This window comes from Acomys minous (genome assembly GCF_964271855.1).
Source record: "Acomys minous genome assembly, chromosome: 16".
Lineage (NCBI taxonomy): Eukaryota > Metazoa > Chordata > Mammalia > Rodentia > Muridae > Acomys > Acomys minous.
In genome coordinates, this window is record NC_140498.1 from 9,733,202 (window position 1) to 9,747,938 (window position 14,737).

General features: G+C 43.3%; 1 protein-coding gene across 5 annotated transcripts in view; it reads right to left on the bottom strand.

The window, feature by feature from the left end:
* SPECC1 (sperm antigen with calponin homology and coiled-coil domains 1) overlaps nt 1-14,737 on the bottom strand; it is a 256,505-nt gene that overhangs the window by 82,212 nt on the left and 159,556 nt on the right. For all 5 annotated transcript variants that reach the window (XM_084760864.1, XM_084760865.1, XM_084760866.1 and 2 more), the window contains 3 exons: nt 9,088-9,295; nt 5,663-5,736; nt 5,111-5,289 (listed from right to left, as the gene is read on the bottom strand). In XM_084760864.1, coding sequence (XP_084616990.1) covers nt 5,111-5,289; nt 5,663-5,736; nt 9,088-9,295 — 461 coding nt within the window. The remainder of the gene's footprint in view (nt 1-5,110; nt 5,290-5,662; nt 5,737-9,087; nt 9,296-14,737) is intronic.

Below are 14,737 nucleotides of genomic sequence, written 5' to 3' on the forward strand. Positions count from 1 at the left end.
CAATGGAAAAATGACAGCATCTTCAACAAATGGTGCCGGTCTAACTGGATGTCTACATGTAGAAAAATGCAATTAGACCCTTATTTGTCACCATGCACAAAACTCAAGTTCAAGTGGATTAAAGACCTCAACTTAAAACCAGAGACATTAACTCAGTTAGAGGAAAAAGTGGGGAAGAGCCTGGGACACATAGGCACAGGAAACAACTTCCTGAACAGTACACCAACAGTCCAGGCCTTAATGTCAACAATTAATAAATGGGACCTCATGAGGCTGAGAAGCTTCTGTAAGGCAGGAGACACTGTCAAGAGAACAAAGCGACAGCTTACAGACTGGGAAAAGATCTTCACCAACCCTTCATCTGACAAAGGTTTAATATCCAAAATATATAAAGAACTCAAGAAATTAAATACCACAAAACCAAACAACCCAATTGCGAAATGGGGCTTGGAACTAAACAGAATTCTCAACAGAGGAATATCAAATGGCCGAGAAACACTTAAAGAAATGCTCATCCTCGTTAGGCATCAGAGAAATGCAAATCAAAACGACACTGAGATTCCACCTTACGCCCATCAGAATGGCTAAGATCAAAAACTCAAATGACACCACATGTTGGCGAGGATGTGGAGAGAGAGGAACACTCCTTCACTGCTGGTGGGAATGCAAACTAGTACAACCACTTTGGAAAGCTATCTGGCGTTTTCTCAGAAAAATGGGAATAGGGCTTCCTCAAGACCCAGCTATTCCACTCCTTGGAATATACTCAGAAAATGCCCTAACACAGAACAGGGACATATGTTCAACCATGTTTAACTGCTTTATACATAATAGCCAGAACATGGAAACAGCCTAAGTGTCCCTCAGTAGAAGAATGGACTAAGAAACTGTGGTACATTTACACTATGGAGTATTACTCAGCTATTAAAAACAAGGAATTCCCGAAATTTGTGGACAAATGGATTGACCTAGAAATTATCATAATGAGTGAGTTCACCCAGAAGCAAAAAGAGACAAACGGTATATACTCACTTATATCAAAACACTAGTCCAAGACAAAGTTATGTCTTACGCTTTCATTCACTAATTTATATGTCCAGTAAAATATCAGGCCTGCAAGTCACAGCTAGCATCTCCAGATGGTCATCCTTGAAGTTCCAAGGACTGCAAGGAGAGATGGCAGGGCTGGTTCTTGGGTCTCTGAGTCAACAGAAAAGGCCAGCTGACAAGCAGCCTCAGAACAGAGAGCTTGGAAGCACCTAGAAACACTGCCTACTCATAGTTCCTAATCTAAACAGAGGGGAGAGCCACACAGGAAAGGGGACAATGCCAGCTGCTCGCAAGAGTGGGTTTACAGACAGTGATCATTCTCCGTGACTTTTACATACTTCTCTTTATCCTCCATATAATTTCTGATTTTATGATTGACTGTTGCTATTAGAATAACTCATGCGTGAATAGTTATAACGACTTTATTTCATGAATCAAACCCTTTGGCAACATTAAAAAAAGAATGAATTAACAACATTAATATATCAGTATTAAAATATTAAGATACATGGGGACAAATATGCACATATATGCATATATGTGTACTATATACACACATGTATGTGTGTATACACATACATATATATACACACACACACACACTTGAGGGGTAGCTGTATTGGTATGTGAATATATGTGTATGCAAGTATGCCAAACAGAGGCCAAACAAAGATGTCAAGTATTTTTCTCTATTGCTCTCTGCCTTGTTCTTGTGAGACAGGATCTCTCAAGGAACTTGAGATTGCTATTTCAGCTAGACTGGCTAGCCACTGAATCCATATGACTGCAGCCCCCTAACACTGGGGTTACAGGCACTTGTGCCTGTAACCAACTTTTTGTTTGTTTTTGTTTTGTTTTTCGAGACAGGGTTTCCCTGTGTAGCCTTGACTGACCTGGACTCACTTTGTAGACCAGGCTGGCCTTGAACTCAGAGATCCACCTGCCTCTGCCTCCTGAGTTCTGGGATTATAGGAGTGTGCCACCACACCTGGCTGCTGGAAATTCAAATTCACGTCCTCCCGCTTACAAAGCAAGCTTACTTACCCAGCAAGCCGTATTTCTAGGCCTCTCTTTTTTATGTTTGTAAAATAGGGTCTCATGCACCTCATGCTGGCCTCAAATTCACTCTGAAGGCAAGGGTGACCTTGAACTACCTATCGTCTGTCTCCACCTCCCAAGTGATGGGATTACAGGTATCCCTAGCATACCTGGTAATTACCTGAATAAGATCAATTATTCTGACTCTAAAATAAAACGTAAGTAGGGAGTGACAGCATGTGCCTATAGTTCTAAATGCGTGGGAAGATGAGATGGGAAAACTGCTTGATCTCAAAACAAAACACTCTCAAACCATTCAAAGCACAGGAAAAAAAAAATCCTCACACATTTGAAAAGGTAATAGGACTAAAGATCACTCATGGGTTGAATACTACGCCACTTTGTTTTGTTCTCCTACCCAGACTCGTCATTTGCTCACCTATCAGCCCCGTTCTATAGTGATTCCTTTGCACAGCCATTTACATGGAATGCATGTATAAATTGCTAGCCCATCTTATATTGCTGCTGCCTTTAGATGCTCTTGTCTTCTCTCAGCTGTGCTTGGAGGACCTCATCAGAGAATCCTCCGCAAGTTCTCTGGCTGAGTCTCCTTCATGAACGAGCCCTGGGTTCTTATGAGATGACTGTCAAAGTCAAACTGAATGTCAGGCAAGAACTTGTCCCACCAAGATGGACTCGCTAAGTTGCTGCAGGAGCTTTGAGACGGTGGGCCGGTTTCCATTCTTGCTGGTACGGTTGGTTCAGGAGGGAGCTGGGTTACCAGCCAGTCATTTTGAAAAAGTCAGTTCTTCAAAGAGGCAGCTTATGAGAAGCATACAATCAAATAAGAACCCGTCCGCTGCAGTTATCCGGTGTCTTGCCAAATGCAACGACAGGCAAACACTCGGAAGCCTAATGGCTTTCAGTAGCACGTCCGCTCTGAGTGTTGTCAGTTCTAAAGTTCTGAAAGGTTTTGTGATAAGTTACTAGATTTAGGTGGTTGGTTTAAAATGCTCAGGAAAACGAAAAAAAAAAAAACAGTATTGAAAAGTTAAGGGGACAGAACGTAGCATAGGGAGCCCTCCATTTTAAAGACAAAGGCAAAGGTGTCAACTACCTCACAGTCTCTGCAGAGAGCTGAACCTACGCAGGGTATGCAACATCTTGTACAATAATCTATGCACAGCCGGCATAGAAATATAAAGCCCGTCTTTTATAAAATGATAATCTTTAAACTAATGCAAATAGCAAGGAATGCAAGTAATCAATTATGGCTTGGTTCCTCTTCCAAAGGCATACAATGTGGAAGACAGACAGACAGACAATGAAAGCGGGCACAAAGGCAAACAGAAGGACCGTGTGATCATCTCAGCAGGGGACATGAGGAAACCTTCATTTCCTAGTCTTCCTCTGTCTAACAAAACAAAACAAAACAACCCCCTCTCATATTCTTTGGTGTCCAGAAAGCAAAGCTGTGACTGTGGAAGAATGGCCATGACTTTCCGAAAGAGGACTGTAGAGCTGACTGCATGAACCCTTCCCTAGCCAACAAAGGAAGACGACAGAACGGGGACAGGTTTGATGAACAATATGACAGAATTCGAAGAAACAACTGTGAAAAGAATCTAGCTTTTCCAATGTGGTAAAACTTGAGATCACTGATCAGACTCTAAGGCTCAGAAACAAGTCAACAAGCAGTCCTAGTCCTGGAAAGCATGAAGATTAAGGTGACCTCCATAGAGTATACTCAGAATCCACCAAATTTAACTTTAAAACATAGTATTTTATATTTAAAAGACAGTTAGAAATTCAAAATAATTTCTCAGTTAAGTAAGACTCCCATTAGGGGAAGATACCACATTTCTGAATGCCAAAAATGCTGTTTATAATTTTATCTGTAAATCCCACTTAAATTCAAATTTTACTTATTTTATGGGTATGAGTATTTAGTCTGCATGCATGCTGGTGCATGTGCATGCCTGGTACCTTCTGAGGCCAGAAGGAGGCATCAGACCTCCCCTAGGACTGGAGTTACAGTTGGTTGTGAGCCACCATGTACTTGGCTAGAAATTGAACCTGGGTCCTCTAAAGAGCAACCAGTGCTCTTAAATGCTGAGCCATCTCTCCAGCTACCCACTTAAATTTTATATACTAGTCAACTTCAAGTTTACGTTCGGAACACCTTCCTCTTAAACAACACTGGGCTAATGTATTGTGGGCCACCTGATATGGGTGCTGGGAATCAAGCTCAGTGAACTCACTATGTATCTGAGGACAGCTTCAACTCCTAATTTTCCTACCTCTGTCTTCCAAGTGCTGGGATTACAGGGGTCAGTTATCACTGGACACAGCAGAAACATGACTTTGTTGTTTGTTTTTATTTGAGGCAGGGATGTAAGGTAGCCTTGGCTGGCTTTGACTCACTATTTACACCATGCTGGTCTCACATTTGTTTCTATCCTTGTGCCTCTGCCTCTTGAGTCAGGACCTTTTGGAAACAGCCTGTGAGACCGGCAGTCAGGAAGCACATCCCTGGGCTGGTAGGAATGGCTCCTTTATCTGGTGGCAGCTCTGCTTTATCAAATCATGTTAGCTTTCCCTGAGGTAGGAGACCTAGGCAGGTGAGTACTTGTGAGTGTGCTCTCTCTATGCTGACAAATACTAAAATCTAACAGGTGCCTCCTTTTAAAGCTAGATTTCTTTTTTTTTTTTCTCTTCACAGATAAGTGAAGAGTTTTTCTAAAACCCTACGCAGAACTCTGGTCCTTAGTTGTGTAGTGATGATGATCGTGGCAGAGTGATCTTAGATAAGACATAACAAGACTTGGCACAGAGAGACACGAAAGCATTTCATCCCTCCACAACTCAACTGCCTAACACACACACACACACACACACACACACACACACACACACACACACACACCACACACACACACACACCCCACTAGCCAAGAGAGAAGCAAAGCGCTGGCTGTGTGCCCATTAGACTCACAGCAGTGTGGCTCTTTCTGTGACCCACCTGCTGTGTCCCTGAATGTCCCCCAGTTCCTTCTGCAGCCTGGCATTTTTCTCTTCCTCCTCCAGCAACCTCCTCTTCACAGTGCGCAGTTCCTGTTGAGCCTCACACTTGATGTCATTGGCCACCACCACTGCAGTCTGCAGGTCTGCCTGGAACCGCCTCCACTCCTCAGTTTCCTCCTAAAAACGACAGAATCCACATGTTCCCTCAGACACTCGGCAGTGTGCTGGGGTCTCTACGTAGGGCTCCCCAATCCTAACATCAGTCGCTAAGAAGGCTAAGCAGAAAAACTGGGCTTTAATGGTGTCTCACTACTTAAAAGAGGCACAAGAGGTTAACTCCTTGGTGTCACAGAGTTCTTCAACTAAAAACTGAATAATTGCTTTAGTTTCATTTCTCGACAGAGAATGAGTGGCTCAGGGTTATAGCTCACAGATGTTCTAGGGAAAGATGGCTGGAGGATGTGACAGGGCACTTTCCCAATTATTTCTAACCTGAGACAGGAAGAATGCCTTGTAAGAGGGTAGCGGGGGCTCTTGGTCTGAGGCGTACCTTTATCTGTTTTGTGAGGGTCTTTAGTTGCCGTTCCAGGTCTGACTTCTGCTCCTCTAGTTTGATCACACTGCCTGGAAGGAAATGAGTTACACAGAGTTAGAAAGTTGCAAGGCTCCTGCACAAAGCAAATTGCAAAGCAAGGGAGCGGCGCGGGAGACAGCGGCTTAAAACCCATCGCTCCACAGGAAGTCATGCTTAAGGACTCTGATGACAGGGACCTGGATGACATATCAGTGGTACTTAGGTAACAACCTCAGAAGGTCAGCTGTATGTACTGCTGTGCAGCAGTGTGGGAGGATGCTTCCACAGCCATGCAGATTACACCCTTGCCCCAGGCCTCCCTGCCGGTCACACACAGCTTCCTGAACAGCCTTTGCTACTGAGATTTGGAGCGCTTTGGTGTAAGGGACGATTCTACTGGTTATTACTCCTGTGACTTGGAAACTCGTCTCTAGGGTCAGCATGCTTAAACACAGCTAACCCTGAGAATCGCATAAGCTCCGGACCCATGAGCCCAGAATCTCTGAGGACAGCCAGGATCTGGGCCCACGAGTGTTAGAACAGCTTCAAGGGGGCACAGCCACTTCTCCCTAAGTAAGAACAAATTACATCTCCTGTTCTTGCTGCCTCCAGTTCTTTTCACGCTGCTATCTGAGCCATTTAAATGTAAGTATCAATACGTCAACCACCAAGCCAAAACGCCTAGTGGCTGTCTTAGTAAGGGTATGAACCAAGACAGGCATGGTGCTGAGTACTTTTAATCCTAGCACCTGAGTCACAGAGTGATTCCCTCAGGAGAGGAGAGGGGCGGGGAGGGGAGCGGAGGGAAGGGGAGGGGAGGGGAGGGGAGGGGAGGGGAGGGGAGGGGAGGGGAGGGGAGGGGAGTGGAAGGGAGGGGAGGGAAGGGGAGGGGAGGGGAGGGGAGGGGAGGGGAGGGGAGGGGCTTGGGAAGAAGGCTGGAATCCACAGTCACATCCTGCCCTGTTCTGAATGAGCTTGCGGCACCTGGGGGTTTGTGTTGAGGGTCAGTGCCACAGAGTGGACGCCCCCTCCTTTGGTTTGTGTTGAGGGTCAGTGCCACAGAGTAAGACGCCCCCTCCTTTATTTCTTGTTGTTTTGTCTGTCTCTCTTAAGGACCTCATGGCAGGAAGGGATTAATCTAAGGCTGGATTTGAGTGTCACTGTCTTCCTGACACAAATATACTTTAATAATACCTTGATATCCCTGCCAGGAGTTTAAAAGCTTCTCAGAAGACGGTCTGTGTTATTTTCAGTCTCAGATATATTATGATATAATCACTAGACGCGGGCCTGAAATTTGCTCTGGACATTAATTATACACTTGTTTTCTTGGTGTGTCTGGGCTGACTTTTAAGGATTTAGGGACAATACAACTACATTCTCCACAGTGCTAAATCACAAAGCAAAACAAAACAGGACTCCTCTCCTGTGACCTTGTTCTTTACAAAGAGGGTGCTCTGCTTGGAAACAGACAGTGCCAGCTATTTAAACTGCATTCTCAACAGTGACTGCTGACCTAGGTGACACTGGGTGTCAGTGCTCGATGGTCCACGGCAAAGGCAATGGCACTGTCACTCTGATGTTACCCAGTTAATCCAGGCACAGAGCATACCATCAGCTCCCCTCACAGAAACCACCATGCTCACAAGGGAACCATGAGCTGCCGCTTCCCAAGCAGACACAGGGTTGGATTCCTGTGGGCCTCGGCTCACATTTTTATCATCTGAGATACTATTTGCACGAGATAGTTCTGCACACCAGAATCTTTGTAAAACAGGCCAGTTCCACAAGCAGCAGGAACCTCATCTGCCTTCTTGTTGTTGTTCTGCAATACCGAACAGGTATTTTTAATGTTTTTTTTTCTATAGCTTTCTGACCTATGCAACCTTTCTTGCCAGGTGTACAAAGACAAGGACTTGATGTTCCTCTGGCCCTCGCTATGTTACGATGAAGTCTTTTCGTCTCTGGCATTTTGACACTGTTGTCCACGACACTGTCTGCTACTGGTCTTCAACCCATGAATCTACAAGGTTCCGCCCTTTCCCATCCTTTCCATAGCTTCAACATCAACGTGCAGCCTTCTTGCTCTTAGGGGCAGTAGACAGCAGACAGCACTTTAGCATCGTAACTGGGAGCATTTCAAATGTCAAAAATCACAAGAACAAGTACAAAGTGTTTTGTTTTGCTTTGAAATAGAATAGCATGTAAAGAGCACTAGTGACGACTCTGGGTTTGGTCCTGGAAACCACGTGGTAGAGGGAGAGAACCAATTCCTACAAGCTGTCCTCTGACCTCCACACCCAAAATAAATAAAACGTGAAAAACAATTTTTTTAAAAAGAAAAGAAGAGACACTTGTACATAGCATCAGAATTCAGACCAGAAAGCAGGGGTCTCTTGAATGTAGTCTCTGCTGAGAACAGAGGGTTTTCTGACTTTTTGGCTGACTTTTCACCTCTCTCCGCATGTCCCGAAACCAGGAAGGTGTTGTGAGCACCAATCTTGGGGTACAAGTACACTCTAGTGAGCAGGTGAATTCAGGAACACAGAATCTGTGAGTAGTGAGGCTGGCTGTACATGGTAGAAAACTTCTCAGGCAGCTAAGCTAATGTCAGTAGTAACTAGTGCCATACGAAACTTTGTTTACTAAGTCTTTTGTTACAGATATAAGGCTCATTAGATGTGAAATTTGATAAGGCTAATTTGAACAAAAGCAAATGTCTTTCCCCATTCAAAGCAGTGAGTCCACAAAGCCATCCACTGATGCTCCCATATCCTCCATCAGCGGAAAGCATTCTGGACTTGACCACAGGCAGAGATGATCTGTTCCACTCTGAGCAGACCACCTAGCTCTCATCCATTAGATCCTGAGGACAACACTGTTGATACAAGGGCAGTAATTTACTCTTAAACCCTGAAGGCATCCTTAGGGGGAAAGCAAAAGCCTCTCACAGTCACAGCTGAATTCAAAGTAGGCTCGGTTGTCTAGAGATGGAAGCCTCAGGTACAGCTAACACATCCAAAACGTACCTGCCCTCTTGAAAGATTTGTGTCAAGGATCTTTTCTTTTGTCACCTAGCTTTCCACTTAACCTCAGAGAGTTCTTTCTTTCTTTCTTCTTTTGGTTTTTCAAGAGACAGGGTTTCTCTGTGTAGCCTTGGCTATCCGGGACTCACTTTGTAGACCAGGCTGGCCTTGAGCTCACAGAGATCTGCCTGCCTCTGCTTCCCTGAGTGCCAGGATTACAAGAGTGTACCACTGCACCTGGCTTACTGCTTGTTTCTTAAGAGCTGTTCTCTTAGGGAGATGACAGAGTATTTAAAAGCCAGGCTCCTCTGTCACCCCTGCCGCCACACACACCCTCAGGAACTCCTCCTGCCGCACCTCGCTGGCTTCACTTACTTTCCAGCTCACTGATGAGTTGGTTATTGTGTAGCTTGACAGCTCGATGCTGTTCCACCTGGTCTTCCAATTCAAATATAGTTTCTTTCATGTCTTTGATTTCTGCGTCACTTTCTGAAGCTTTCTCTTGTAATTTTAGGCTGGTTCTGCTCAGCTGTTCTGCTTGATGATCACAGACCTCCTTCAGGTAAGAATAATCTTTTTCCATCTAGAGAAAAAGGAACATTGTCTGTCAGTTTAACAAAAAAAAAACAAAAGAGAAACCACTCTCACATGTCAGCAGAAGACTTGCAGGATGCTCTGGCACATGCCACTCCCGCTGTTCTTCAGTCTATGGACACCCAAGGCTAAAAATGTTAAGAGAGACACAATGTGTCCAAAGGGCTGGATTCTGTGACCCCTTTACAAACAGAAAGAGCAGGACTCCATAGATATACAACTTTCCCTACCAGGGCAGAGAACCAGAATGTCCATCCTAACCTCACATTCTCTGCAGAGCAGTGCCCTCTGCTGGTGACATTCAATATCCTTGAAGCCTGAGCCACAGGTAAGTCTCAACCTTAGAACACGTGGTTTCTTTGCAAGAATAAAATGTAAGTGTGCCGTAAGACATCAGGCATAAAAATCTCAATGTATTGAAAATGGAAATCATCCCATTAATTTCACCTACTCAACTCTAATACTAAGAAACAATAAAACAATGCACTCAGACTTAACGATTAATTTTGTCGTATTTGCTAAATCTTTTAATTCAATAAAATGTGTTAATGCCCCAACCTTTCCATTTTAGCAAGCAACAGATATTGTTCTAAAGTTGGTGTGTGGTCACTCCTTGAAGGGTTTCGCACACTTATTACATATGTGTATAAATCCTTGATAATAAATATATAGGCTTGTTCTAGGTATTATAAAACTTTACATAACTAGTTATATATGTGTGTTGATTTGGAGGTATTACACTACTGTATGAAACATGCCTTTGTCTTGTCCTAGACAATGCTTATTACACTATTTCAACATAATTTTAAATGTTCATATATGTAAACTGATACACATTACAACAGGTTATTTGTCTGCATGGTACATGCATTTTCACATGTATGTGGGTACATGTGTGGGTGCATGTGTACATGTTTGCACATATGTACGGAGGTCAGAGTTTGACAACAGTGTTTTCCCTGACCACTCTCCACCACAGATACTGAAGTAAGACCGCTCACTTGAACCCAGAGCTAGTTAATTCCGCTAGTCTAGCTAGCTGGTTTGCTATAGAAAGTGTAAGATTATAGGTGGGTGTGGAATTTACCTGGATGCCAGGGTACACATGCACCCCTACAAGTGCCCATACATATGTGAAAATTTATATTCCATACACACAAATAATCTGTTGTATATCACTCTGTGTACAAGAACACTTAAAATTATGTTAAGATGGTGTAATAAGCATTGTCTAGTACATCTACTGAAACATCACCTAGTTAGAGCTCGATTATTTTAATTACTACATATTGGAAATCCACTGCCTAAAAATACCATTCTATTATTATTTTAAAATGCTACAATAAGCACTGCCCTATTTCTATAGCAATTTAATGAAATTAGTAAATAGGTATGTATGTACCCAGCAAAAGAAGCTGGATATGTAATAAATTTCCTTTTTTTTTTTTTTGCTCTGGGGGTCTTCACATCCATTTTTTTTTCCAGTTGCAGTTCTGGCTGGGGACTAGAGGAAAAGGGGTCTGCTCTACTTATTCATCAAAGTACATAATGCCCTCTGCATCTGCACGGTGCTAGGCATGGAGAAAATACTTCCTGGGTATTTGATGAATTAATGAATGTAACACCACAAGGCAGTCCTGCCGTGTTTTCCACATGGGAAGGTGGGATGGAAGGACAAGTAAATGGATGGGTGGGAGTAAGAAGAACAAACTCAGGACCAACACAGGTCATAGAGCCTGAGCTAAGGGTCTGCACTGATATGGAAGAGTCACACTTCAGTTACAAAAGCATGTGGCTCTGCAGTGTGGCTACCCACCACTGCAGGGCGCTGTCAAAATGGAAAGCTGCTAAAGTATACCAAAATGGCTTAGGCCACAGAACGTGAAGCTAGACTGCCAGGGTTTAAATCCAATTCTACCAAATCAAGATTTGTGCGTTATTTTATTTTATTTTATGGTTGTTATTTAGGCAGGGTCTCTTTAGGTAGCTCAAGCTGCTTCAAAACTCAAAATCATTCTGCTCAACCCCCTAGTCCTGGGATTACAGTATGACATACCATACACAGTTGAGACTTGTATTTTTTTAAAAATAATTTATTCAGATTACATCCTGATTATTATTCCCTTGCTTGTATTTTCCCATTGCCCACCCTCCCTCCCTCCCTCCCTCCCTCTTCCACCCTATTCCTCTCCCCTAGATCTCAGATAGAAGGGGACCTCCTTTCCCACCAAATGGCCACAGCTTATCAGGTCTCATCTGGATAGCCTGCTTTCCCTTCCTCTGTGTGCCGCTGGGCATCCCCACCAAGGGGAAGTGATCAAATAGGGGGTACCAGAATTCATGTGAGAGGCAGTCCCCCACTCACTCTTCCCACAACAGTGGAGAATGAGCTGTGCATTGGCTAGGTCTGAACGGGGGGCAGGGGCCTAGGTTTATTGGCACTTTCTCAGAAACTTGTGTTCTTTTAATCCCTTTGCCTCAGTTTCTTCGTTTGAACAACAGAAATGGTTTAACGAAATAAGGTATTTGCAGTTTAATCACTGCCTAATATAGTTTATCTATGCCTTACATAGTAACCACTCAATAAAAGCTATTCCCTTCTTTCACAATGGCCTTATGTCTTATGCATAAGTAAGACATAATAACGTGAATAATAGTATAATAGAGGCCTACTCAACCAAGAAACTTACAATTGGTGGGAAAAGCTAGAAGTTCTCTATCTTATCAATGGCTACTTTATAATATATAGAAAATGACTAAAAAAAAAAGAGAGAGAGACATAAGCTGGGTGTGGTAGCACACGCATTTAGTCCCAGCACTTGGGAGGCAGAGGCAGGTGGATCTCTGTAAGTTCAAGGCCAGCCTGGTTTACAAAGCCAGTGCAGGACAGCCAGGGCTACACAGAGAAACACACACACACACACACACACACACACACACACACACACACACGCGCGCGCGCGCGCGCGCGCGCGCGCGCCTCCAGGGAGCAGAGGAGATCTGAGAACTGTGGAAGGTGAGGCAAAGAAGGAACAGTAGGGTTACAGAGGAGCTGCAGGGGGCAAGTGGCCCTCCCACTGGGACAGTTCCAGAGAGACCCAGAGAGTTCTGTCAAACGCTCTGGCTGCAGAGGATGGACCAACAGTGGCTAGATGCTGAGCTGCTGACATGCAGGGCATACCTAGTACACTAGAGTCCAGAACCACCGACATCAGGTCTGAGCTCTGACATTGAGGGAGCTACATTTTCCTGCTCCTGATTTCTGTCCCAGCTGAACAGAAGGACTCCCAGAAACTCATTTAGCTACAGCTTTTATGTAGACGCTACATTAATTTTTTTCATTTTTAACAGTTTTTATTGTTTTCAATTATATGTAGGTGTGGTGTCTATGCACATCAGCGCAGCAGGTGCCAATGGAGACCCCGCTACTAAATTTACATTTCTGCTATTATAGAAAAAAAGGTTACAGAAAACCCAGAAATGAAGCTAGAAATTTGAATTTTGCCTTTGAGGCCGGACTTTGAAGCTGGATCAGACCTGACAGGATTCATTCCTCTCAGCATGCTGGACACTGACACCCTACATCTTCCGTGTTCCAGCACCAAGTGCTTCAGTTGCTGTTCTCCATCAGAACAGGACAGCTCCCAAGACAGCTTCAAAGAAAGCTTCTGGTCCCAATTGGTCCAGCATTTCAGACTGTCACACACAGGACTTTTATTAAGCCTGGAAGTTCTCAACAGTTAGAAACTGGACCACAAATGACCTCATTTAACCCTTTTCCCCAGTTTTGTTTGGGCCCCTACAAAGATATTGTTCGTCCCAAATCAGCCAGAAGAAACCCGAAGAGAATGGCACCCCATTCCCCTTAAGGGGGGTGAGTGGGTAGGTTTTTGGTTGCTTTCTTGGGCTTTCGATGTTTATTTTCATTGGGAGTTGGTTATAAGTTACTATTGGTCTTATTTAGAGAGAAAACAAGATTGAACTCAGGGATGTCTCTCTTTTCCTTTACCTTTTCCCCTTAGGTTTGGAGATAGGGGTTGAAAAGAAAAAAGCAAGAATATAGAAATATATAGGGGTTATAGAACAAAAAGTAGGTTATTGAGTCGACTCCTCAACTTAAGGCCTTAACTGTGATCACAAGATTATTTTTAATTCATTGGTATAGAAATTTGTATATTGGTACAAAATAATTTAATTTTGATACATTGATATAGAATTCAAATTTAAGATTACTCTTCACACACATTATATACACTTGTACTCTAATATGAGGCACTGTACCCATATCACTCAAGTAGAACACAAGGTTTACCTCCAATGCTTTGAAAATCCTACTACAGGCTGTTTAGGATAAGTAAATTAGACAAGTTAATTGTCAACTGATCAAATTGTGGTCATTTCAATTACTAGTCTATTTATATCACAAGAATATACATCCTGGATGTAACAGGTATGATTCTATAGACAGATAGGGTAAAATAGTTAGGTAAGGTCTTCAGAAACCTCAGAGACATACAGAATATAGCATTTAAAGATGTTTATATTATTTTAATAATTTTTTGACAACAAGACAGGTTAACTCCTGGCAACACCCAGCCTACCTCAAAGAGGATGATGAACATCAATGAACCTCCTTATGGAGATGGCTTCAATTGTGGCAAACAAGCCACTGGGCAAAATGTCCTCGTTTCGACCACTGACAGGATTCTGCCTAGAACTTGGCAAGCTTGGATGTAGGCAGAGTTGATGACCAAACTCTGCCAAGACAGGGAAAGCATGTCCTCAATAGTTCCTGCCTCACAAATAAGTGTCTGTCAGATATACTGGGCCAGAAGGCTGAAGATGATGCTCCAACATTATAGAGAGTTTTGGGTGACTGCTTAGGTAGCAAACTGTCTCTGTCATCTTCTCATTTAGGAAGTTGCTAAATTGCACTCCCTGTATACTCAGGTAATTGATTTTACTCCTTCTCAAGTCTCTGAAGTGGTTGAAGACCAAATAGTTTCACAATTAAGCTTAGTTGTTTGGGGTTAAGATGTTTTTAAGTCTAGATGGATGTTTTAGGTTCATAGAGATGAGATATGATAGATATTGAGTTACATTCAGAATTTTAGATGCACCAAGATAGGAAAATGTTTTCTCGAAGGTTGCCAAATATAAACAGCCAGAACACTATGAATGTAACATGAATATAATTCCTGATTGTTCTGTGGTTCTTCTTGCTGTATGTAGATTATTTTTAAATGTGTAATAATATAAGTGTATATGTAAAAAAGAAATTTAAAAAGAAAAGAAAAGTGTTTGCAGAGCTGGGCACAGTGGTGCACGCCTGTTAATCCCAGCACTGAGGGAGGCAGAGGCAGGTGGATCTCTGTGAGTTCGAGGCCAGCCTGGTCCTCAAAGTGAGTCCAGGACAGCCAAGGCTACACAG